Source organism: Stegodyphus dumicola, chromosome 10 (genome assembly GCF_044657685.1).
Source record: "Stegodyphus dumicola isolate Sdum_Otavi_A_Nest chromosome 10, ASM4465768v1".
NCBI classification, from domain to species: Eukaryota; Metazoa; Arthropoda; class Arachnida; order Araneae; family Eresidae; genus Stegodyphus; species Stegodyphus dumicola.
In genome coordinates, this window is record NC_140777.1 from 159,731,955 (window position 1) to 159,758,545 (window position 26,591).

Sequence of the window (26,591 nt, forward strand, 5' to 3'; positions counted from 1 at the left end):
GAAGAAAGTAGGCCAATAAACACAAAACTAAAAGGTACCATAAAAGGATTGCATTTTTATATAACATAGTAAGAATATTAAATTCAAAGTTCGTAAATTTGATACTTCAAGTAACACAATTAAGGAAACTAATTTATCACATCTAGTTTAATGACAAATTTATTAGTTCTACAGATCTAAAATGATACTCCTGGTATGATTGGAAAAGCATTTTTTGATTTGGAACAAAGATGCTTTCATTTAATATCATAGGAAACAAAAATGAAAAATTTGTGGTACAGCATTTTATCTGCACTTCATTATCATAATGCTGAAGTATCAAATAACCATACATAAAGGTAAAAAGGTACTTTCTGATTATCTACACCCCTTCCTCAAAGTATTCATGGGGCAACATGCTATATCACTAAAATAGGCAACTTATAACATAGGTAAAATGTATCTTTGGCAACCAAAATACATGCGATCGTGCTGAATTTTCATTTTCAAATGTTATGGGATTGTGCAGTTTGCCAACTGATAAAATAAAAGCACTGGATTTTTTCAGAAATACGACATTTCATCCGACAGTAGAGAATACAAAAATTCACATTCCATGAAGCTGTATAATGTAAATGATCGAAATTTGTGAGCCATAATCAAATTCGTACAATTCGATGATCTTGTTTAAGTGAACACAAGAGTGTTGTGTATATGAGAGAATAACAGTGCACAAAATGCCAGATTTTTGCAATTCTGACATATTTATAAGCAAAAACAGACTAGCAGATAGGTAAAAGTACAGCTGCCCCCCAAAAAAGGATTTCAGAAAAGTAAATGTTTTGCTATGAATGTTTCTTGCTCCTTAAATTTTATTGAATCATTGCTCTTTTATGAAATTCTTACTGAACTGCCATTTTCAAAATTGCTGCTGCCTTAATTTAATATGAAAAATTAGTCGCCAACCAGTTTTCGGAAAGCGATGTGTATAATTAAATATTAATATTGATAACAATTATGTATGTGCATGGTTAGATCTCATTATAGTCTCATGCTTCTATAATGAGACAAATATACACAGTTTCAGTGTTTGTTATACAGTATCAGATCTGTAATATCAGAGTTGCTGAGAAGGCTCTATGTCCAAGTCCTTCCAGATGTCTACATGTCTCTAGTCATATTCAATAAATTTTAACAATTTCCATTAGCTTTATTTACTAGTAAAATCATTGTTCCTGCTGCTCTTTCTGAAGTCGTTCATTTAGTTTGCACACTGCACAAAAATAAATATGAGATAGTTCTAGACAAAATTCAAATTGCGTTTTTCATGTCTCGGAAGCACAACTTAAGATATACAGTACAAAGTTCGTAATCTGGATGTCCATTATCCAGAATGATCTATAATTCGGACCTCAAAGCCACAACTTTTTTTTTTTTTGGTATGCTTTATGCATGAGCATTGGGAGGATGTGTCTCCAGATACGTTTAAAAATGTTTGGCATAATTTATGGCCAGCTACCATATTTCATAGTGAGGACGATGAAGATGATAGCCGCAAATTTTAAGGTTTTAGGACATCGCAAATTAAAGGTGAAATTTTCCAGCTATTTGATTTTGTAAAGAAATGTGGAAAAGAGGTAATAAATGAAGATGATATAAAAAAAGTTTTTCACTGCGACGACAATGCTCCAATCATCAATCAATTAACGGATGTCGAAATCTGTAGTATGGTTCTAGATCTAGAAAATACCGTTTCCGATAGTGAAGAAATTGAAAACGAAAAAATTCCGATTGACAAGTTAGTTTCGATACAGAAATTACAAGACTTGAACAGTGGAACTTTGTAACTGAAAAAGAAATTATATCTGTTTATAAAATTAAAGAGAAATTTATTAGCACAAAAAATGAAGCAACTTAAAAACTTGAAAAGTTTAATAAAGTAAACAAATAAATATTAAGCTTTTTTCTTTCTAAATTTTGATACCCTTTAGATCATAATTGCTCTTTATTTCATAAATTACGGTTTCATATTTTTAATTGTATAATTTCTGCATGCTCATCTTACCAGATTTAAATTGATGATCTATAATCCAGTAAACCCCTAATTGGGAATCACCGAAGTCCCAACGAGTCTGGATTACGGACTTTGTACTGTATATTAGATTTATATATAGGTATATATATATACGTTCCAACATACGTATTTTGACACAAAATCAGATTTTTCTGAAATAACATACAATTTGTTTTTTATATTTCGATTCTATGACTCAAATTACGACTAGATATTAAATTTTGTGTGAAATTTAGAGAAATTCAAAAATTTATCTTGGCACAATTTTTTCAGTTTGTGCCAAGAATAAGTTACTTGGAAAACCTCTTAATATGTGGCAATCAATTTTCCTTTTTCTTCCATTATGCTGGAGCAAAAAAAAAAAAAAAAAAAAAAGGCATTTCGTTACAACCTTTTTACATTGTGCATGAGCAGGGGAAAAAAAGTCACTGCGTTTCTACTTCCACACCATTTTAGCAAAGTGTCTAAACCACATTTGATGTTCCATCGCTTTCAACAAATATGCAAAATTTTAAAACACGCCAATCTATATATTTACATATATCTTCGGAAATTTTTGAATAAAAAACTGTCATTTTTTGCTGATATGATTAGAAATACGTCTACTTTAAGATGATGGTAAAAATTTTATAGATTATAATTCAAAATTCTTTTGAAAAATTTATAAAAATTATTTTAAAATACAAATTAAAAAAAAAGCATAAAAAATGGCTGAATTTTATTTGGTATGAACCTAAATTTCGAAATGTGAAAGGACGAATCAAATAAGTTTAATAAAAAAAAGAGAATTTGGAGAGCTATTTAAAAAAAAAAAAAAAACTCGAACGATTTTTACAAAACTTGGTAGTTTGGCGAAATTTGAGTCGTAGAATCGAAATATGAAGGGAAAAAAAATCGGGATGTCATTTCAGAAAAAGTCCGATTTTGTGCCAAAATAACCTATATATAAATCTAATACATATTCTAAGTCGTGCTTTCAAGACATGAAAAACACAAGTTGAATTTCGTCAATCGCCCCAGTAGAATGAGAGATATAGAACTGTCCCCCCCTCTTTTTTTTGCGCAGGGTACATCCCATTTCAGCCCTTTGTTCAAAGAAGAGGGCCAATGAAAGGAAGCATGAAAAGCAAGAAAGTATACTTTACACTTAGTATTTATCAAAACTATGCCAAGTAATATACGAATAAGGACACTTCGGAGGTCTGACTGCCCCTCCCTTCAAAATTATTTTTGCCAGAAAACAGATTTCAGAAACAGTTCACAAAACTTAACAAATTTCTAGAAATAAGATTTCATCTGCAGAAACTTTTGCCAGTGCTTGCAATATGGGGGGGGGGGAAGTGCTTGTCATTATTTGAGAAGGCAATAAAGTACTCTTGATAAAGCATGCTAGATGCCCTTATACCTTATTAACAAGTATCATCAGTTTGCCAGGTGTGTTCATTTTTGAAATACCCTGGCCCAACGGGCAAAACGAAAGCACTGTGGCTATTGAATGCACACAGAAAAATGTTTAAATAATAAACTGCCATATATCATATTTTGCTCTGACGATTAGTTGGTTAGCTACAGCCACTGAAGTGGGCACATGCACAAGTCATTCATGAGATTAGTGCCAAAGTAACAATGAAAGAGCTGTCTTGAGTTAAATTCACTAAAACCTTTGCAAAATTTTCCCACAGGCATTTCAGTTGCTTAGCCAAGCCTACAGGGATGACTGTATGAGTCACACTGAGTGCTATAAGTAGTTTAAGCATTTCGAATATGGCAGAATGCTGGTCTTGGTACTGTGACTCGTCTAAATCCGCCGCTTAACTGTTCAAGAAGATGCTGATGAAGTGCACATAAGCATAGGATCATGCCATCAAACTTTGAGTGACAAACTTGAGTTGGGTTGCATCAGTGCCGCATTCGCTGACTGATGTTCAGAAACAGGCCTGTTTTGAAATCAGCCTGGAAATGAAAACTTTTTAAAGAACATCATAAAAGGCGATGAGACATGGATTTATGGATACTGTAACGAAATGTACTGGGTGGGCAAAGGATCTGCTCATTTAAAAAAATTATGCAAAAGTCAGTCAAAGATCAAGGTGATGTTGGTTGTGTTTTTTAACTGCAAAGGCATTGTCCATCAGGAATTTATATCATGGTCGGTAAACAAGGAAGTGTACCAACAAATTCTAGTGGGTTTGAGAAATACTGTGCATAGGAAGAGGCCTGAAATGTGGAAAAACTAGATTCGGATGTTACATCACAGCAATGTGCTGACTCACATGTCACTCTTTGTCCACAGCTATCCAGCAAATCATCACACTCCAGTTGTGCCTCATCTACCATATTCCCCAAACCTAAACACAGCAAGCTCTTTTTTTGTTTCCCTATGTTGAAGGGATATCATTTCCAAACTATAGTGCAGATTCTGGACAATGTGACAAGAGAAATGTGTAATATTCCAGAAAATGCATTCCATGGGGCTTTCCAAAAATGGTAGAAAGATGGGGAGGATGTATTGCCAATAAAAGGGGACTATTCTGATAGGAACAGTGCTTAAAATGTGGTGCAATAAGCAATAAAGATGTTTTAAGCAATAAGCAAAAGTTTGGTTTCTTTTTAAATACACCCTGTATAAGTATATATTATACAGTAAAATAAACTGCAGAATGCTAATCTATTAAATAATCAGGATTTCACTTTCAGCAAAAATTGCATTCATTTTATTCAAGGCATAATTCATCATTTTAAAAATATTTGGAGAAAATGACAAATGTTGACAGTGCCATTCCACAACCATGGAAAATATTTATTTCAGAAAATATTTGTAAATGATTGAAACCATGTGAAATTTGCTCAAATGGGAAGTGAAAAGTGATGAGAACCATGGAAAGATAGATGCAAGTTCACCCTACTTATGATCATAAAATCCATTGTTACAAGTTACATTGCTTTAAAAATACCAAATCAGATGCACCATATGATGCTAATTAAAAAGGCTAAAAAAAAAAAAAAAAAAAAAAAAAAAAAAAAAAAAAAAAAAAACACGGAACACAAGAGATAAATGTTTTGATAAGGATTTTTCAAGCATCAACAGCCTAACAGAATTTCAGCAACTATATGGATCACTGCATAAAATTTAATTTACATTCTTGTTGACAAATGTCATAAGCATTTCACAACCTATGGAGAAAGGGGCAATTCAAATTGAGAAAATTAATTTGCAAAAATTGCATTTTAAATAGATGTAATATTTTATACTGGCAAAAACTAGAATATAACATTCACACAGTGCATTTTGAATTTTTTAGATACACTGTATTGTCAACGAAATGGCTATCGACTCAAGTGGAGAAAAGGCGAAAACACCCATTAATCTGAATTTTGATTAAATCTGCAATTATGCTTTGATTGTCTATTATGTAATTCTGTCTCCATAATCAAAATACATTTAATTCTGGTGAGGGTTTATAACACTGATCTAAAAAAGGGAAAGTGTAAGGCTCTATTTTTGAAATAAAATTTTCAACATTATGAATATGGAAAAAATGCAATAACAATAAAATAACTATAATTGCTGATTTTGACAAATAATCTGCAGCTAATGCATCTGTTTAATCTTTTAAGGCACTTTACCATTTCCCACGAGACTAACTCGTCAGTTTATAACCTAATATGAAACATGCATCCTAATATATGTACTACACATACACACACACACTTTACATGATTAGTTGGTTATTAAAGATGGCCAATGATCTTTCGATTTTATTTGAATATTATCTAAATTATTAAAATTGTGCATAACTATGATGACACCTTTTTTAATTGATGATTCTGTCTGAGAAGAAACGGTGAGTGATTAAGAATATTTATGAATTTCAATATCTAATCAAAACCAGTTCTTTTTCCTACAAATGCTATTACATTCATAAGATAAAATTTTTTTCATTCAAACTGAAATACACTGAATAGCTGGAATTAAAGAGGTGAAAGCAGGGCAGTGCACATGAATACAGGAAGACAGTTTAGAAGAAGTCGCTGAATCCCCCCAAACCAAAGCTAAATTATCAATCAATGGAAAAGAAATAAGATAATTCTGGTAATAACAGCTATACTTTTATTTTTAGGTTTTTCGTACGATCATTCTTGATAGATGTGCAAGTTTCAAGAAGTTTGAATAAACAATGATTTTGATAATCAAAGTTACTGCACATGAAATTAAAATAATATATGGCATTAGATACATGAAAGACTATTGAACACCTGAGATCTTGTTCGCAATGAATTGGATGGCTATAGGAGTTTTCATTCTAGTTCCTCTTTAAAAGAACCTCCATAATGAAGTTTCTCATAATTTAATAACACTAATGTGCTTTGCTATCATAGATTAACTAATGAATGATTAATCACAGATGTAAAGTACATCCAACACTTCATAAAACTCACACTTGAAGGTAATTAAATCACCCCAAAGCACAACTGTCAGCTTATGCTACATTACTCCATGCAACGCTTAAAAAGGAACACTCCAAGTAACAATGTTTTTAGCTCAACTCGTTGTTGCCACACGCCAAATATTAATAACTACTCAAAACATTACATCATGTTGCCACTTAGGAAATCTTAATAATTATATAGAAACATTAAATTATGTTCCACTACACAACTAAAAACTTCATTATTTGGATATTGAATATTTCTCATATACTTTGACAATACAAAAATAAAATTTTACTTTTCTTCTTTCTGAATGCCAGTTGATTCGGCCAGTCTTGCTCTAGCTTCTTTATTTAACTGCTCAGCTAATTCCTTTTGATGCTGTTTTCGTTTTTCTTCAGCGGACTGCTCAGTCTGCAAATATTTTTCAACAGAACTATAACAAATTCTGAGTCAACAAAGTTGCCTTAAAAAACATGCTTACAGTACAACTTTGTCTATCATAAAATGCTTACATGACATCTAAAAATTAGCATTGTGTGACAATGAAATTCAAACCTGTCTCAATAGCTGAATTTCCATTGTAATTTTTTTAACAGAACCGAGAAAGAATTCAAAACGTTTAGCTTAATAAATAGCTAAAATACTCTTATAGGTAATTTTTTAGGGAATTGCGATAGATACCTTTTACACATAAAACTGTACTGTTTTCTACTACGAAACAAAAAGCAGATAATCACTGAAAAGTATGATTTAATAATATTTGGCAATAATTAAAAACTCAAATCTTAGCAAGACTAAAATAAAAAATAAAACTTTTCACTTTTAGACTTAAAATTATATATTCTCATCATACTTCCTCAATATTTTCAAATAATTTAGGATATTAGAAAATATTACAGATATACAACTATGAACTACTGAAAGATGCAATTTAAAACAATATGGACCTCTTGGTTTATGATGTGTAATACTGTTAGTAAACATTAGTTTTTTATACCAATTCATAAATTTTATTATCAATAAAATATTTTAAGAAACCTGGTTGAAGATGAGGGTAACCATTTATTACATTTAAACAGGCTCCCACACACAGCTGACTTATAACAGCAGAAAGAGTTTAACAGCCTTTCTAGGCAAATTATATTCCCTTAAATTTAAACTAATTCATAATTATAATCATGATTAAAAACTCTTTAACAATCTTAATATTTTACCCATAAGGCTTTAAGTCACATTTCTGGAAAAGCTTATAGTAACAGAAAATGAAACTTATTACAATTTTTAAAACTATTATATGGAACAGCTGCAGAAAATATATTACAGTTCTACTATACCAAAGATGAGAATAAACATTAACAAAATTTTAAAATGCAGAACATGGATGATGAATATGTTAATGCAAATGCATACCCTTAACTTAGAATCTAAAATTGCAGTTCTTCTTCCTCTAACTAAAGTCTCTTCCTGTACAGCAGGTTCAATTTCTTCCTCCTCTTCTTCCTCATCATCATCCTACAAATAATTTAGTATGTTTTTAAAATGACCAAGTAATGAAAATGAATAACTGCATTAAATATAGCATGGCCCATTGTTATATATTACACAGTAAAGATTACAGTAATTAGTTCTTGATTAATTTTTCTGGTAAATAATACACATTCTGAAAATAAGAAGAAAAACATAGAAGATACATAAATACATACTTGCCGACCTACGACACTTAAAAATCAAGAATTTTCTCAATAACAAAGAGATTTTTTTAATAATAAAAATATGTAGAAAGAAAATACATCTTTACTAATGAATAAACTTTAAATGGCTCTATTTATCTGGAAGTTCAGTTATTAATTCTTAAATCCAAATAATGCAAAAATACTTACATGTAAAAAAAAAAAAAAAAAAAAAAAAAAAAAAAGTTTTATTACTTGTACCTTCTAATAACAGAAAAATACTCTAATCCGTTTATCTAATTATTAAATACTTTAACCATATCACTAATTATTGATTGCAGAATATGAATTAATGTAATTATGCACCATTGAACTGTGTTTAGAACATTGTGATGGCAAAATGGAATATACAAAAAAGAAAAAAGCTTTTTTAAGGTTCAGAGACAAACAAAAACATAAATATTCGTTCTTCACAAGATAAACTTACAGTAATCGGAGTTGAGAACTTTTTTTTTTATTTTATTTTGAGAGAAATTTGCATCAGCTTTAAATTTATATTTTGTAATATTATTTTGAGAACTGCCAATGAAATTGCTTACTGGTGCAGAAAATACTCCCCCCCAATCTCTTTTTAACAGTGAAAGCAGTAACTACATCTTCATTTACTTTAGGTATTTTATAACTTTCAATACAGCATTTTATCTTAACTCTGGAAGTATTTACGTTTTCTTCAAAAAATGCAAGAAAAGGGTTCCATTTATCGAAGATTCAAGGTAAATATTTTTTTAAAGGTAGACAGCCTTAACATACATGTTTAAGAAATTTTTTTATTTCCATATTATGCAGCTGTTAGAAATGTTTCAACTTTCCCTTCCTTTTAGGATTTCTTTCAATAATATCAACAATGTGTTCATTCACACTTAGAAGCTGACCTTTTTTCACTGCTAAATTTAAGGTGACAGGTACATTTCGTAATTAGCAAATATGAATTTTTTTCTTTACTTTTTAAGATTTTTGCAACATAAATCTTCAAGCCTAAAATTCCTGGTGCATTTCTGGTATGGCAATTACTCTGAAGAATTCAGTCTTTAAAAGTTTTAATAATTAACTGTGCTACTGTCAAATCTCTTCTAAAGTGGGGACAGAAAGTAAACTACACTCAATTTCTGATGACTATGGATTTAAGGGGAAAAAGAAAGAAACAACAACTGGATACAGTTTTGCACTGGTATTATTGAAGCAGAATGGAACTCTTTTAATGCAATCAATAACTGAAGATTTATTTTTCATACTAATTTTGTGAACCTATTTCTTCTACAATTGCAGCCGTTTTTGTCCTTGCACCTTGAGTATTTCTTGGTGATTTTACTGCCGGGAAACATTTCTCTAAAAACTACAGCATGATCTGATGCAGTAAAATTGCAGAAAACAGGCATTCTGCATTCATAACATTTTGGTAATCTGCTTCCACAGAAAAATTATTTTTTACCAGTCCAACTCATGTTGTCCTTATGTACATACAACATGTTTAAAAACATCAGCCCCTCCACCATGCGGAATTGAAAAATCGCAATGACAAACGGTACACATTGCAAATGGATTACATTTCCTTCACGAAATAATAGCAAAAGTCATCTGTGTATGATTTCTGAAAAGTACACGAGTATTTTACATTTTTCGTAGACATAACTAAAATTAGTTTCTTAACTGTTTCTGGGAAACATGTCAAACTTATGCTGCTCACTGGCAAGACGAACAAAATAAATAACCTTGTGCTCACTGTTTAAAATATTACAGATAATGCACAGCGGCACTTGATTCTCACCGGAGAACTCGAACACGATGTTTTTTGGACACGTGTTCCGGATTCTCATACACAAAGCAGAAACGCACCATATCTCAATTTCATTTTTTTTATAAGCATCTAGAGAAAAAGAAGCATTTTCAGATGCCAAAAATCACTTTTTGGGAGCCAAATAAATGAAGTATTAAGCCAAGCTACATAAAAAGCATGGTAAATTTTAGGAATAAGTCGTGAGAAATATGTTAAAAATCAGGTTGATGGGTGTATGGTCAGAAATCAGGAGAGTTGGAAACTCTGTAAATAAATATATATACACATCCACATCAGGTCCTAAACATCTTAACCACTTGCTCTAAAAAGACGTGCCACGCACGTCGAGATGCTTTTGTCTCAAACCGTGAGTAACGTGAACACCTAGTGATGAGTCGGTACTACCGAACCGGGTATTTTGTAACGGGAACTGAAAATTGGTACATCCAAGTACCTGTTACTTCAGTACCAAAATCGTTACTTTTCGGTATTCGTTACTTCTGTACCGAAATGGGTACTTTTCGGTATTCGTTACTTCTGTACTGAAACAGGTACTTTTCGGTATTGTTACTTCTGTACCGAAACGGGTGCTTTTCGGTATTTGCTACTTTGTAACGAAAATATGCATCTCTTCTCGGTATTCGTTACTGGAGGATCGATGAGGGTTCAGCTCACTTCGGTTTTGGTACGAGGACAGTAGTATCTGGTTGTATTTGCGAAATGGTGATATGCGCTCCTTGTGTCCATGAATGGACTGCTCCTCATACACTTCCGTAGTTCACATGTTTTCTGATATTCAAATCTTTCGCCGTACAGATAAAATCAAACACGTGGTGACGTGGCAGAGTTCCTTCAGTGCGCAAAATTGTTAGCTGCGTATTTCGGTACTCCAAATCGTTACTAGGGTACTTTGGTACTCCAAATCGTTACTAGGGTACTTTGATACTCCAAATCGTTACTAGGGTACTCCGGTACTCTGGTACAGCAAACCATTACTAGGATACTACGGTACAGCAAACCGTTACTCCGGTATTTCGTTACTTCGGTACTCCAAATCGTTACTTGGGTACTCGGTACTTGAAATCGGTTTTCGGTACTTTTCAAAGTAACGGTTACTTGAGTAACGGGTATTTTGTACCGGGTACTTGTCTGTACCCGTTACTCTCGTTACGGGTACAAGAAAGTACCGAAGTTGCCCATCACTATGAACACCACGTCGATAGGCATTTATCGCAAAAATGAAAATAACTTGGTGCACACGTCGCCTAACAACGAAATTGTTTATTTCTTGAGTTACAGCTATGGATTGCACTCACAGAAGCGGAGCAGCGTAAATGAGACACTTTACCGCTTGTTATATTGTAGGGCACGGCACTGCAACCGCGAAGTTTAGTCGTAGCGCAAGTGGTTAATGTTGCCTTTATTTTTGCAATCACTGGTTGTGGACATATACCAAAAAGTGTTTTCAGTAAGACAATTTTTTTTTAATGTTTTGAAATTTTTAAATATCAATTTTGTAAAAAATAATTAATCCAATTTTTATATATAGCCAACTGATTTCTATAGTTATATTTAATTAAGGTTCTAACTCATTTAAAAATAAAACAAAAAGTTCGATTCCCATATGCCAGTTAACTTTTGATTTTTGTTTGGGGGGAGGCGTGAGAGGTAATTAAGACATTACATGCAAACTAGAAAGAGAAACATTTAAAATTGCATGTACCTAAAAATGAAATAAGTTATAAAAAAATCTTCTACAGTTAGCAGACTGAATAGTGTTGATACCAAGTTATCCTGTAATATTTTGTTCAATATAAATTCTTTCAAAACAGATATGTTATTCACAAAATTTTAAAGAATTCATTGTGACACACTATTTGCATAAATTAAAAATGAAAAGTATTTCTCAACCAATGAATTGTTTGTATGACTATTAAATTATGATTGTAAAATAATAAAATTACAAATGAATATCAATTTATTTTTAACCTTCTAAAACTTATAAATTATTTGCAAATATGATACATTATAAATTAAAGAACCATTAGTACCCATAAAGGAGTATCACTGAATAGAATTAAATTGGGAAACAAAAATCAACCTCAAACTATCCTAATTTATTTTTTTAACCAATTTCTCAGAGACAGAGAAAAATTATTTGGTTTTCAGATACTGAAAAATTTATACATAACCTAAAGTAAAAATTAAATACCTTGGTCAATTTTGGAGTGGAAAGATGAATGGTCTTGATTAAAATTCTACGTGAAAATCTTAAAAAGTACGCACAAAGATTAGTATTATGGCAAATTCCAAGAATTGACATCCATGCAAAATTTTTTTTCAAGAATTCTGGACTAAATTAAAAATTAAGCATATCCATAAAGTTTTAAAAAGCAAGGGAGAAATATGCAAGTAAATATAGAAGTTACATAAATTTTTCATTTAATTAATATATAGAAGAATTTTAAGATAAAATAACCTACTTTTAAAACAATAGCAATGTTCTTCAACTTCTTTTTATTTGTAGTTAGAATTGTACATGGTTGGCCCTAAAATATTTAACATAATAGAGATGTTATAAGCAACACTAATTATTAAATACCAAAAATGCAATTAAACATAATTAAATGAACAAACCTCATTAACCAATACTGTATCACCAATGAATAACGCATATATTTCTGGAGTTTTGTCCTCTGCTTTATTCTTTTCAAGACCAGAAAATCCAACATTTATACTGAAAACCATACCTAAAAAATTACAACCAAAAGGTTATCTTCCACTAGAGAAGAAAAATAATTATAATGTCCCTTTGCCAAATTAAGGTATATATTTTCTGTTCACTATAATGTTTGATATAAAATATAAAAGTTATTGAAAAAATTTAGAAGAAAATTGCTAAAAAATATGTCTATAGACGTACAGATACAGAATTAAAAATGTATATTTTATGAACAGACTTTTTCTTTATATTACAATCTAAAGAGAAAATAATAATAAAATTCCAGATAACTTGGTTGAACCTACTTTCTACATGCAAAATCTATATTTACTAAAATGCAACTGAAGGAATTTAAATTTCTGTTAATTACATTTAACTCTCTAGCATGGGTAGGAGTTAAAATCTATTTCACTCAAACATCTAAAACGCCCATATATATATATGCATGTTTGTTGGAATGGGTTTCCTTTCCCTATGACAAGTAGAATGCTACAGTGCCAACAATAATCTACTTAAGTAAAAAATAACTTCTTTTCTTGAATGCTTTCACCACTGTGTGCAGTTTCCCCTTGGGACAGGATTGCAACTTTGGGCATCAATAGCTATACATGACAGTACACATAGGTAAAGGAAGGTTCATAACAGAACGGAAAATAACAGAACTACTTTTACTCGCTTCAAAAGAATGATTCACATGTCATTTAACAATTCCTGATTGCAATGAGCAATGTACTAACGTGAAGGGGGAAGCACTAGGTAGAAAATAATTCAGGTGTTCAGGCGACCTGCCAATATCTGAATGGTCAGAATGATTCGCATGTCATTTAACAATTCCTGATTGCAATGAGCAATGTACTAACGTGACGGGGGGAAGCACTAGGTAGAAAATAATTCAGGTGTTCAGGCGACCTGCCAATATCTGAATGGTCAGTCCTTTTGGGTGACTTCGATGTGAAAAGAGTTATACACAACTGAAATGATATATTATTTTTATTTCCAACAAATATAACAACCTCACTTACAACATTCACAACAAAATTAAGCAATGAAATTATTTTTTCTACATCAGCAGGGTAATTTAAGTAAATTGACTGCTATTACCTGTGCTATACAAAATTTCTTTCTGTGCAGAATGAATTTACATAACATTATTACAAAGATCAATGCTGAATTTAATTTTAGAATATGACACTTTCATGGTTATGCAATGAACCTAAGAGTAGAGGGAGAGAGTAAATTTATAAATAATTAACAATTATGTTTTTATAAACGTGTACAGATTACTAATTGCTGAATAGTACAGACTATTCATTAGGGCTGCACAACATGACAGCATGAAGCCCAAACACAAGAAATCAGATACTAGGGGCAGCTGATTTCAGCTACAGTTAACATATAGCACAATACACTCAAATAACACAGATTTATAATTCCATGGCTGTGTATAATTGACTGACAAAGCTCACACTTGACCTTCTTAATGAGTTAAGCTGTCAATCTTGAGGTTATGAATAATGATGTTCTCCCTATGATTGAAAATTTACTTAGCATTTCTTTAAGGCAGATCTGCTTCAATAGAAAATGGAACCTTAGAGTTCTTTTTCAAATTCTAACTATACTCTTTTGCCAAATCCATCCCTTAGTCAAAGTTTATTTGAACTTCTCTCATTTTTCTTTTCACCATCTAATGATATTTCAGGCATGAAAGTGCAAGTTGACAAAAAAAGCTGAACAACGCATGGACACAAAAACTAAATGAGCACGCGCGGCCTCAAAAAAACACATTTTAATAAAATATAACCTTTTAATATAAAAAGTATTAAACTAAAATAATACTTGTACTTACTATTTTGCAATTAATTTTATCTTCCACTTGTTAAAAAAAAATCAGTAAATCACCGAGAGATTGTAATGAATTAACCTTCTTTAAGATGCTCTTTATGTAACTTAATTTAACAGTTGATACATGAATACTGTACATGACATTACACACTAATACAGATATTTATGTTATATATTACCATATAATATAAATATTTCAGTTTTGTTTTAGAGATAATATATATATATATAACTGTTACTATAGCTTTCAATTATCTTCACTTTTAGTTCAATAAACAGTACTTTATATAACACCAAAAAAAGTAGTCATGTGAGATAATATAGTTACAAAATAATATATAGTTAAAGGAGGAATATAAAAAATAACTATTTTGTCTCAGTCACACTCGATCCTGATTAAAAATTTTTAGGGAAAAAGCTTTTTCTTTTTTGTTACTTTGCAGCCAAATTTTCTAATTTCCATTTGCAAGCTAGTCTCAATTTCTTTTCAGCAGCTTTTATACAATCCATTGATACTTTTTTATGTTCTGCTACATTTAATTGCTTTTTTTTTTAGATTCTCGCTCCTTTGTGCTCATGATTCGGATTTAAGATATTCATACTGAAAAATTACAGCAACAAACAAAAAAGAAATAACATAACAATCTGCGCTCCGAATTACAGTATGCCACTTTACACACGCTAAAACTCGCACGTGCTCTGGATAACATCAGTAAGGTATCCGTATGTCCAACAGATGGCGCCAGCACTGATCGCTGAAATTACTGAAGTCAGCTTTCATTTGACGGTTGCTTGCTGTTCTTTGATTCGATATTCGTACGCATCTAGTTTCGCCTTTCCACATAAACCCCACCTAGTTTGCCTTCATGTGAAACAACGCATTTTGCAATCTCTGGCATGATGTAAAGTTGTTTTACAAAGAGAGAGAGCATGTCCTCCATTTACACCCCCCCACACACACACACACATTTGCCGGCGGTGATTTCTCAACAGTTCTGCATCAATCTCAGAAACAGCCTGGGTAACGCTCAAAAAAGTGGAATTTCGCGTCATGCCTGATATTTTCAGAAAATTTCGGTACTTTTCCTGACACGTATGCACAAGCGGCCATTCATTTCCAGAACTAATCTAATAACTCAAGAAAATATTATGAAATACATACCATTTAATATGGTTTGTAGCAACTTCCACCTCACTAATACACTTCTGTGCTCGGCAGGAGAAGTTTCAGAAAAAACTTCCTCAGCTCAGAAAGTCCTATTTTAGAATGCTCTTTAATGTACACATCGCTGTTTTCTTGATGGCTTTGATATCCCCAAATCTTGTCCCTTTCAGCAAATTTTTCAATTTTGCAAGCAAGAAAAAGTCTGTGGTTCTAAGACTGGAAAGTATGTAGAACGCTGCATCTCCACGACCTCATGCTGGGCAAAAAAAAAAAAAAAAAAAAAAAGCTTCACAGGTAATGAATACAACATGAGGCCGGGCATTGTCATAAGCAGCCAACTCCATTGAAAACGAAGCCTTACTCAGCGAACTCTTTGTCGAGTGTCCAGCAAGAACTTCTGCATAAAACTGACCAATGACAATTTTGCACAAATTTAAGACAAATCAGTCCTTTGCTAACAAAGAAAGCAACTAACATTTGCTTGATTCTGGACTTTTGGAATCGAAATTTTTTCAGGCTTAATGAGCTTGGAGACCACCACTCAGAACTCTGCTGTTTTCAGAGTCACATAGGTAACACGAAGATTCGTATCACATTACTATTGAATCGAGGAACGCAGAGCCAGTGTTATTGATGAATTAACCATTTGAGTCCTATTTGAATTACTTTTATTCCTCCTATACACAACGAGGAGTGAATCTGGAACAAATCTTGCATTTCCCTACTTTTTTTGGTCAAAATTTGCCAAACCACCTCCTTGGAAATGGTTGGTGAGTACTCAAATAATTAATCCATGATCTGATTAACAACCTCATGAGCTTTCTCAATCGTTTCTGGCACAGCAGGCAGATGTCCAGTGTGTGCATCATGTTTCATACTTTTGCAGCTGTTCTGAAAACAGCTAAACCATTCGAAAGTGTGTGAACAAGATAATGCTTCCTATCTGCACACTTGTTTCAATATTTCATGGACTTCTGTGTACAGATTTGTGCAATTCAAAGCAGAATATTAGTTCTCTATATTGACTTCAACAACAAAAATTTACCAGCTACATTTAAATGTGTGTTTTAAGGATAACCACTTCTTGCTTGCAAATGGCACTGACTTCATTGGACATGATCTTCCAACAAATGAAATTCCAGACAAATGACCTTCCAAATACAAGCATTACTACATCCTGACGATTTTCGGTTCTTGTACAGTTATGTCAGTCCTGAAAATTAAAAGGCTGCAACAAGCATTACTACATCCTGACGATTTTCGGTTCTCGTACAGTTATGTCAGTCCTGAAAATTAAAAGGCTGTACTTTGTACATACATTTCTGAATCTGGTTCTGATTACAGAAAAATAAATGTCTGAACATATGCCCTTACTAATTTGATACACATGCAAATAATTTCACCTTGAATTTTTCACGAGAGACATTTTTAAAAGTAAGCATATTTTTCTCCCATGAATTTCAGAAATTAAGGCCATTCAATTGGCTCAAAACGTCACATTTACCAAATTATTAATTTTACTGTAGGCTGTATGTTATGCAGGTGCAATATAAATTAATCTAATAGCTTTTTAAAAAGTATGCATTGAACACTAAACACTTCAAGCATATAAATAAACAAACTTAAACACTTCAAGCATGTAAATAAACAAACTTAAGTTTCACAAAGATGAAGAAAGTGATTCTGAAATAAAAGCTACTTAAAATTCTTAATTAAGTTTTTTTAATAATTCATAGCTTTAATTGAATTTCATTTCCTTGGAGATGATATATAAATAAATACCTTTTTGAATAATAAATTATTGATTTATTACTTAGCAGCTTTAGAGCATCTTAAGCTTTTTATTACTTCTAAATATTTTTACTTATATTTATTTGGATTTCAATGAATTTTATTTCATTAATTCAATATATATATATGTAAATATGAATAATTTTTAAAATGGAAAATTTATAATCCTTCCAAGAATTTTTGTACGTTATGCCGCTGAAAACAGATCAGTAAATATACAAAGAAAGAAATTTAGAACATATTTTTCACAAAGATTAAAAATTGAAATTCAAATGAACTTCATAAAATCCTATAAATGTAGAATAAGAATATTTTAAAATGTAAAAACTAAAATAAACCATCACAGTGATAATATATGTATATATAAATATTACATGAACTTTTTTTATTGATCAGACATTTAGTTCTAGTTTGTTAACTAAACAATATTATAATTCACTGTTATTCTGAAACTATATCTGAAGTTTTAGAGTAGTGCGATTACAGGAAACAAATCTTTAAGTATATTCTCCTTCTTTATTATAATGCTTAAGTAATATGGTACTGACCTCAAAATATTTAGTGAGGAAATTATTATTAAATACTGATGAAATACATTTAACTTTACTTGATAATTTGCAAAACAAAGAAAAACCCTCATAAAATTTCTGAAATTAAATAGCTATTACACATACATCTCAACATGCAGTTCACTAGCACAATCCAATGCAATCCAGAAAACTACTAGTCAATGTCCGTTAGTGAAATTCATATTTAAACAAAAATAATATGAAAGTTTAATTGTTACTCAAGGTAAAAATGACCTATAAAGTGATTATTCAAATTTTCAATGATACAACCAAGTTGAACAATTGCTTGCAACTTTTAATATTACCAGTAAAAAAGAAAAAAAGATGGAATGAACAGGAATTAAAAAATTTTCTAGAATTACATATTTAAATTTTTAATGTTTAATAAAAACATGCTTATATATTTTTTGCATAATTAGTGATCAGAAGGATAAGATTACCTTTTTTAGCTACAGCAGTTGTTTTAGCAGTTATAGCAAGTGTACTCTCTCTGAATTCAATACCCATTCCAAACCTACAAAGAAACAGCTACCTGAATGCATACTACACTGCTTACTAAAATTATAACTGCATTACAAATATTTAAATAGCACTCAATATGTGGAAGGAAAAAGTGTATTAGATATACCCCAAGTTCTTGACCATCTTATCAAGCAATTCTTTATGAGAGTTCTCCACAAAAGATACAGCTGCACTGTACACATCACAGAGTTTCACTCCATGTTGTAGCTTGTTCAAAACTTCTTCCTGAAGGGACACCAGGAAATTATAAAGCTCTTCTTGCTCTTTTGATGGATTGACCAATAACGTACGAACAATGTTTGAACAATAAGATTTGTACCGAGCACCAAGTGCACAAATAATAGTTCCGAAGCTTAAATTATTCTTATCACTAGAAAAGAAAACAAACTACATTGAATAAACAATAAAAGCTATAAAAATATGCATACTTTTTAAACAATAAACTTCTTTATGATTTTAAACATATTATCCCATCAACCAGCCAAGTAGTAGAATTTAGCATAAATTATGGATGACCTTTAGAATTCTGCAGTAAAAAAACGACAATCATTGCTGAAAATTCTGCCAACAGTCGATGGGATAATACTTCTTTGATAAACTACACAATTACTTACCCACATATCTGCAATAGAATTATGTTTATCTAAAGTGACTGAGTTAAAACCTCTTTGAAAGTTAATCATCTCATCAACATGACTGCTTTTATGAAGTCGTACGGCTTTATAAGTTTGTGTAAATTAACTTGGGATTTAAAAAATATTTTTCTTACATTTTTTAATGATATATCACCTTAATGCACAGTGTCTTCTATTTTTTGGTTCACCATCCTCTTTTCAAGGTTTTTCTTTTACTCAATGAATCCTTGCAACAATGATTTATCAGATGTTTTTTTACCTGTAGTACTGAACTCGCAATTTGCTTAAAAATTTTTTGGTATTACACTTGCATGTCATCAAATTATTAACTAAAACTGTTGATGCAATACTGAATCCAAATGGTACAATTAATGACTTTACAAAGCATTTATAGAATCAACAAACTATGCATAGATTTCTACTAAAGCATTCCAAATGACACATATTAAAAGTTGAGTCAACACCAGGATTAATGAGGCCTTCGTGCCTCTTAGTCTAGTAACATCACTCTAAATCTCTTTAGCATCTAATAGTGGACAATAATAATAATGAAGTTATGAAAACAAAGCGTAAAATAAGTTATTACACAAATCTTGTCAATAAACACTGTTTAAATATAACTCTCGAGCAGATACAAAAAAATCCTGTCACTGAGAAGATTGACGGTAGAAATAAATATTTATATAATTATTAAGCATTTATTACAATACAATAAGCTATATACATTACTTAAAATTATTCAATTTTATTTCTACCTTAAACCTTGAGTGTAACACCTCCTTACGTACCAATTTTAAAGGTCTGCCCAATCAAAATAAAACAAAAGAACATGCTGTAAATAATGGAAGAATAACCATTATGAAATTTAAATTGTTACCAAAGTAAAAATAACCTATAAAATTATTAATTCAATCTTAAAAAGCCCAGATGAAGAATTACCTGCATTTTTTAAAAATTACCAGGTTAAAAAAAAAAGTTGGTTAGAACTCTGCTACTTGCCACAGTTAATCTGGAAGAGATTATCTCTAATTACTATTGTCATCCTTCATATTATTCTTTACCTTTTTTTACATTTTCCTTACATGATTTTCTTTTACATTCTTTGTATTAATAGCAACTTTTTCTAAATGTTTCACAATAAACATATGCAACATTTTTTAAAAGAAGGCTTGGTATCCACTCCCAGTTAATTGTTAGTTGACTATATAACTATTTTTAGCGATTTATGAAATTTTGTAAACAATGTTTGTCCAAAGAAATTTTACAGCAAAAAATTCAGAATTTTTTTTCAGCATATATATGGCTTTATATTCCTATTCTTATATATGATCCTCTTTATACTACAAACTATTACAAAGGAAAGCAAAATTAATTTTTTGAACATCTGATCATACATTTAAGTCCATTAAAATCAGCTTTTAATAAAAAAACAACAAACAAACAAACAAAAAAACTAACTTTATACATTTAAACTGGATAGTAATGAAAAACATTTGAAAAAGGAAATAAAATTTTTAAATGAAACCAGATACATACGGGTAAAAATGTTGTAGTTCATTTTAAAGTAACTTTAGTAAATTAATTTTAATGATTACTTACCTCACAACACTAAATTTTAAGTTATAGTTTCCTCCTGACTGAATTATACAAGGGTAGCACAAATCAACCTGATTAGGATCAACACCCGTTATATACTTCTTATCATTCAGAGCTTGTTCTACACTTTCAGAAAGTTTTGAATGCTTCACTCTCTTTAATTAAAAAATATTTTGTTACAATATTATTTTAAAATTGTAAACAAGCATAATTTAACAGATTGGAAAGTGAGTATACATATACAACTTTTAATTACCTTATCAGCATCGATGATTTCCATTATTTGATCCTTCAAATACTTTGAGTATACATCAACAGTAACTTGGCATGCTTTCTTTAAAATAGCTATTTCAGAATCTTCTTTTGGAGCCATAAGATAGGCAATAGTAGCACTAACGTCAACCTAAAACAGAAGCATTATTTTTAAATATTTATAAACCTATTAAAGCTAGTATCATATTCATAAAACTGTTTAACTTGTGACTTGTAAGTCAGGGCACTATGTAAGCTTTCCCTTATATCAGATTATATTTTTTATGATTTAACCATCTTAAAAAAATTGTAGTTAGATACAAAATGTAAAAAAAAATAAAATAATTAATGATAGCATAATAAACAAACACCAATACTTGCTGTTATAATTGATATAATTAATTAAGCACCCTAAAAACAATGAAAAACACCATGTTGCTTTGCTATAAAATGAATTAAAAATATATCATGAATTCAGCAATTTTAGCCTTTTCTTCATCTTTACTTTAAAAAATCATTTACAAATGACAGATAAGAAATACTTAACAATATAGGACAGGTGTAAAATATAAATAACTTACAGTATCAAAATTTTCTTTAGACAAAGCAGCACGCCAGGCATCTAAAAATTCTCCTGGAAATTTATCCTTAGCAAATTCTCCAATAGTAGAGCCCTAAAATTAAGAAATATTCAAGTCACAGAAGTTTTATTAATACTATTAAATCTTTTCCAATGAAAAAAAAATGTATTATAAACTTTCTATTGCATATATGTGTAGCAATCAGCACACTACATTTCTTGAAAGGTGCGCATCAGATGAAGACAAAGGAGAAAAGGTGGTGATGAGGCTCAAAAAAAGGAAAAGACAGGCGTCAGAGTTTACGGAAAGGGTTATCACTTCCATCGACAGTCCCTGCTAAACGGGACTTTTCTGAAAAACGAGATGCTGGTAGCATTGGTTTAAATGGGAGGATTCCTAGAAAAAAGAGCCCCACTGGAAGCGAAGTCCCGCCTAGCTACGAAAACGACATTGCAGCTACCGTGGGATTTTTTCAAACCTCACCGAAAATGTCTCAGCTGAAGCTCTGTCCCGGGTTTTGCTTCTGAAAGATAAAATGATCCCAATCCGAGCGATAATCATTTACTGTTTGGCGTTCAAGTCTTTGTAGTAAGTGAAAATGGTAACCTAATTACGTGGGTTTCCTGGAAATGTGAGTCTTCTGAGAATTGTCCCTTTTGACATACAGTCTCGCGTTGCTGAAACAAAATGTGATTAGAACATGACACTCTGAATTTGATATTTGAAGGTACGCTGTTCAAAGCTCCTATTGTTTCGATTTCGGAAATGTTGTAATATTTCCAAGTTTGCATAAGCAACTTGTGTAAAATAAATTCAGATGTGAATATGGGTAATTTTCGACTTACTTTATATGGTTTTTATCAATCATTCTGTGTTCTTAGTGTAAAATACTAAATACAGTACAAAGTCCGAAATCCGGACCCGTTGGGACTTTGGCGATTCTGGATTTGGGATTTTTCCGGATATTAGATCATTAATTTAAATCTGGTAAGATGGCATGCAGAAATTATACAATTAAACATATGAAATCGTAATTTATGAAATAAAGAACAATTATGATCTAAAGGGTATCAAAATGTACAAAAAAAGCTTGATATTTATTTGTTTACTTTATTAAACATTTTTTTCAATGTAAGTTGTTTAAGTTGCTTCCACAAAAAATTCAGAGTTCCTTTTTCTTTTATGTCATAAACAGTTGACTTTCCAATGCCATACTCCTCGCATAATTTTGAGACGGACTGTAGATCCTTTGCCAGCTCCAGAATTGAAAACGCTTTCCGACATAATCGAAAGTTGAACCTTAGTTTTTATAAAATTGCCCTAATAATAACACCCTGCAAAAAATAATAAGCTGAATCAAATTAGAAGATTAGGGAGTGGCGCAGTCTGCTACATTAACTGAAATGATTTAGAATTAGTAAAGATAACTTTAGCCTAGCTTAATAGCGTTCCGCTATATATTATTGGCTGTGTATCACATGATTGGCGATGAAAGCCAAGTTGTTTCGCTAAATTTTGTTTGCTCCTATTGCATACTGAATGAAGCCTGAATTGTATTAGTTTAGTTATTTACTATACCTACGTTTACTTACATGCTTAAAACTAATCAGAGTCCTGAACTCCCACATATTTATTTGTCAAATGCCAGTTAGATTGGCCGTTAGGCCATTAAACTCCTTGCTTGCCAAAAGTGCTGAAATCTACATGAGAAATCTGTCAATGCTTCAAACTCGTCCAAATGTTCCGCTGTCATTGGCCGTCCACTAGTGATGAGCAACTTTGGTACTTTCTTGTACCCGGTACAGACAAGTACCCGGTACAAAATACCCGTTACTTTGAAAAGTACCGAATACCCAAGTAACGATTTGGAGTACCGAAGTAACGAAATACCGGAGTAGCGGTTCGCTGTACCGGAGTACCCTAGTAACGATTTGGAGTACCGAAATACGCAGCTAACGATTTTGCGCACTCAAGGAACCACGTGTTTGATTTTATCTGTACGGCGAAAGATTTTGAATGTCAGAAAACATGTCAACTACGGAAGTGTCTGAGGAGCAGGCAATTCATGGACACAAGGAGCGCATATCACCATTTCGCAAATACAACCTCGTAGCAAAACCGAAGTGAGCTGAACCCTCATCGATCCTCAAGTAACGAATACCTAAATACAGAAAAGAGACGCATATTTTTGTTACAAAGTAGCAAATACCAAAAAGCATCCGTTTCAGTACAGAAGTAACAAATACCGAAAAGTACCCGTTTCGGTACAGAAGTAACGAATACCGAAAAGTACTCGTTTCGGTACAGAAGTAATGAATAACGAAAAGTGCCCGTTTCGGTATAGAAGTAACGAATACAGAAAAGTACCCGTTTCGGTACAGAAGTAACGAATACCGAAAAGTAACGATTTCGGTACTGAGGTAACGTGTACTTGGATGTACCGATTACAACTAAGTACCCGTTACAAAATACTCGGCTCGGTAGTACCGACTCATCACTACCGTCCACTATTACATAAAACACACAACAGCGAATCAGCTAGTTCAATGCGAAATAAACGGTTCTGTAAACAGTAATGCGCCGTCAATAGTCTAAAAGATGTAACCGCAACTGTTTGCGCGTGATCAAAAACAAAAGCTGAGTTTGTTGAGAGAATGCTCCAAGGCTTGCCCTCACAAGCCCGAGTGGCAAAATCTTTAAAAGTCTTTTGATATGTTAGCGATGTCAGAAGCATAATAGAATGGAGGCTTGCACTTGTTTTTGGCTTTTGGAGAACCGTAGCCCCCCTTTTCGCAAGCATATCAGATCTCATTCCCATAAATACCGCAGTGTGAAGGTACCCATTGAAAAGCTACCTTGTGGGAAAGTTCTTTTACGACTTCCTGACAGTATTGAACGCATATGTTTTTACACTCTTGGAAAGAGGAGATGGCCTGTATTGCTGAAGTCGAATCAGATAGTACAATAGCCCTCCTGAACAAGCTCTGTCTCAATGATAATTGTAGGAGAGTTACATGAATGGCTTTCCGTTTTCCATCAAAGTGAGTGGAGTAAGCTCCTACAAGTATGTAGAAACTGAAAAAATTGCTAAAAAGCTGCTCCAGCCCCCTGCATCCTATCGGTCAAAGAGCCTTAACTCCCACAAATACTTGAGGCTTTATCTAGGGCCGATGCTACATACCGTTTGGTGGTCTCTACAGGTCCTAAATTCTGCTACACAGCGTCTTCCTAAGTTCTAAATTTTCACCGTGCCTAAACTTTGGATCTCAGTGCTTTCCTTAAATCATAAAAAACGTCTCATTTCTTAATTTTGCCGCTCAGTGCTTCCCCAAATTCTGTTGTCCGGTGCCAACATATTCTGCAGCCGCTTCTGGGTTTATGGTGAATAACATATCGGTTATTCTTAATTCAAATAGCATTAAATGTAATCTTTCATCCTATGAGTTTCATTAATAAAATCTATTTTTAGCATTTGAAGAGAAATTTTTGTTTAATTTTTCCTCGTCAACATTTCTTAAAGCATTTAAAAATCTATAATCATCACCAAGCGCGATGTTAACATAAAAGGTTGCCATACTCTTGTTATTCCTAATATAAAAAAAGTTTAGACATTGCTGCATGAGTTATTACTGAAGCTGTCATGTATTGATAAACATGCGGTGATGAAAGCGAAATGTAATAAATAATAACTCTCCAGGTCGCATCAGAAATGTAAAATATGTGAATGTTTAGTATGTATGCCAAGCAGATACTCAGCCACCGAACCAAATTATTAATCTCATAAATTTATGCTTAAATGATTGCTTTTCCATTTATTTAGTGCGAAAGTGAAAATAAGAATCGGAATTTTTAAGTGAAAATCTCTACATGTTTTACTATGGAAGGAAAAATCAAATGTGTACACATAAAGCATACAAAAAAAAGTTTGTGGCTTTGAGGTTCTCATTTTAGATCATTTCGGATAATGGACGTTGTACTGTATATATACATATATATATGTAATAGTACTGTATATATACATATATATGTAATAGTAGCACAATTTTGGATGCACTGATGTAAGAACACTGAGATGTAGAAGCTTGATTTTTTTAGTCAGACTGGCCATGTTGTTTAGCGTAGACTTAATGCTTAGAGCATTAATCCAGTTTGAAGAAAAAGCAGTCAAGCCGGATTAAATTCCATATTTACTTATATTCACATTTGTGGTTACAATTCACTTGGCACTCCAATTGTGCTTATTTCTAGAACATTTGCAATTTTGATACTATGGCGATAGAAGCAATCATAACAGTATGTCTGGCCAGGAAAGCACAAGCAAAAAGAAAAGAGAGTGGCAGTAGTAATTAGATTTACAATTATTTTTGCTTGAGCATGAGATATCTGCATTATGAGTTTCGTTATATCTCGTGATTAATTTGAATGACGCAGTTTAGACTTATAGCGCTATTTTAAGACAGGGAGAAGAAGTCCCCAAATTAAATAAAAAATAAGAGGTTATAGACAATTAAATTTAAAAGTTTTCTTTTATATTTTTTATCTTGCATATTCCCCCCTTTCAAAAAGAAAAAGGCAGAGAGAGCAGCCTTTTTGTGAGGAAAAGCATTAGAGTAGAAATATAAGACATAATTTTGTTTCCTTGCTATCATTACATTATTTTTTTAGTCAGACTAGCCTGAGACCTCAATGGAAATTTTTTCAGCTCTTCAAATCATCATTTTGTGATAAATTCAAAGGCAATGTAAATCATCAAATTTGTTTTTTTGAGTGTTTAAAAAATAACCTGCTGTGGTGTTTTCAAGTGCTTCAAAAAAATGATGCGTAACGTTTACAGAATGAAAGTAATCTCCCAATAAATCCAGAAGTTTGAATGTCTAGTAAAAAGGAATATTGAATTTGCTTTGGCCATCTATACAACATTTATG

The 26,591-nt window shown here is 31.9% G+C and overlaps 1 protein-coding gene across 1 annotated transcript in view; it reads right to left on the reverse strand.

Annotated features, from left to right (window-relative positions):
* Window positions 1-26,591, reverse strand: part of dre4 (SPT16 homolog, facilitates chromatin remodeling subunit dre4) — a 122,529-nt gene that overhangs the window by 60,373 nt on the left and 35,565 nt on the right. The window contains exons 5-13 of the mRNA XM_085825766.1: window positions 21,667-21,759; window positions 21,090-21,236; window positions 20,837-20,988; window positions 18,709-18,972; window positions 18,521-18,594; window positions 12,629-12,741; window positions 12,475-12,540; window positions 7,898-7,999; window positions 6,783-6,898 (exon numbers count right to left, since the gene is read on the reverse strand). Coding sequence (XP_085681892.1) covers window positions 6,783-6,898; window positions 7,898-7,999; window positions 12,475-12,540; window positions 12,629-12,741; window positions 18,521-18,594; window positions 18,709-18,972; window positions 20,837-20,988; window positions 21,090-21,236; window positions 21,667-21,759 — 1,127 coding nt within the window. The remainder of the gene's footprint in view (window positions 1-6,782; window positions 6,899-7,897; window positions 8,000-12,474; window positions 12,541-12,628; window positions 12,742-18,520; window positions 18,595-18,708; window positions 18,973-20,836; window positions 20,989-21,089; window positions 21,237-21,666; window positions 21,760-26,591) is intronic.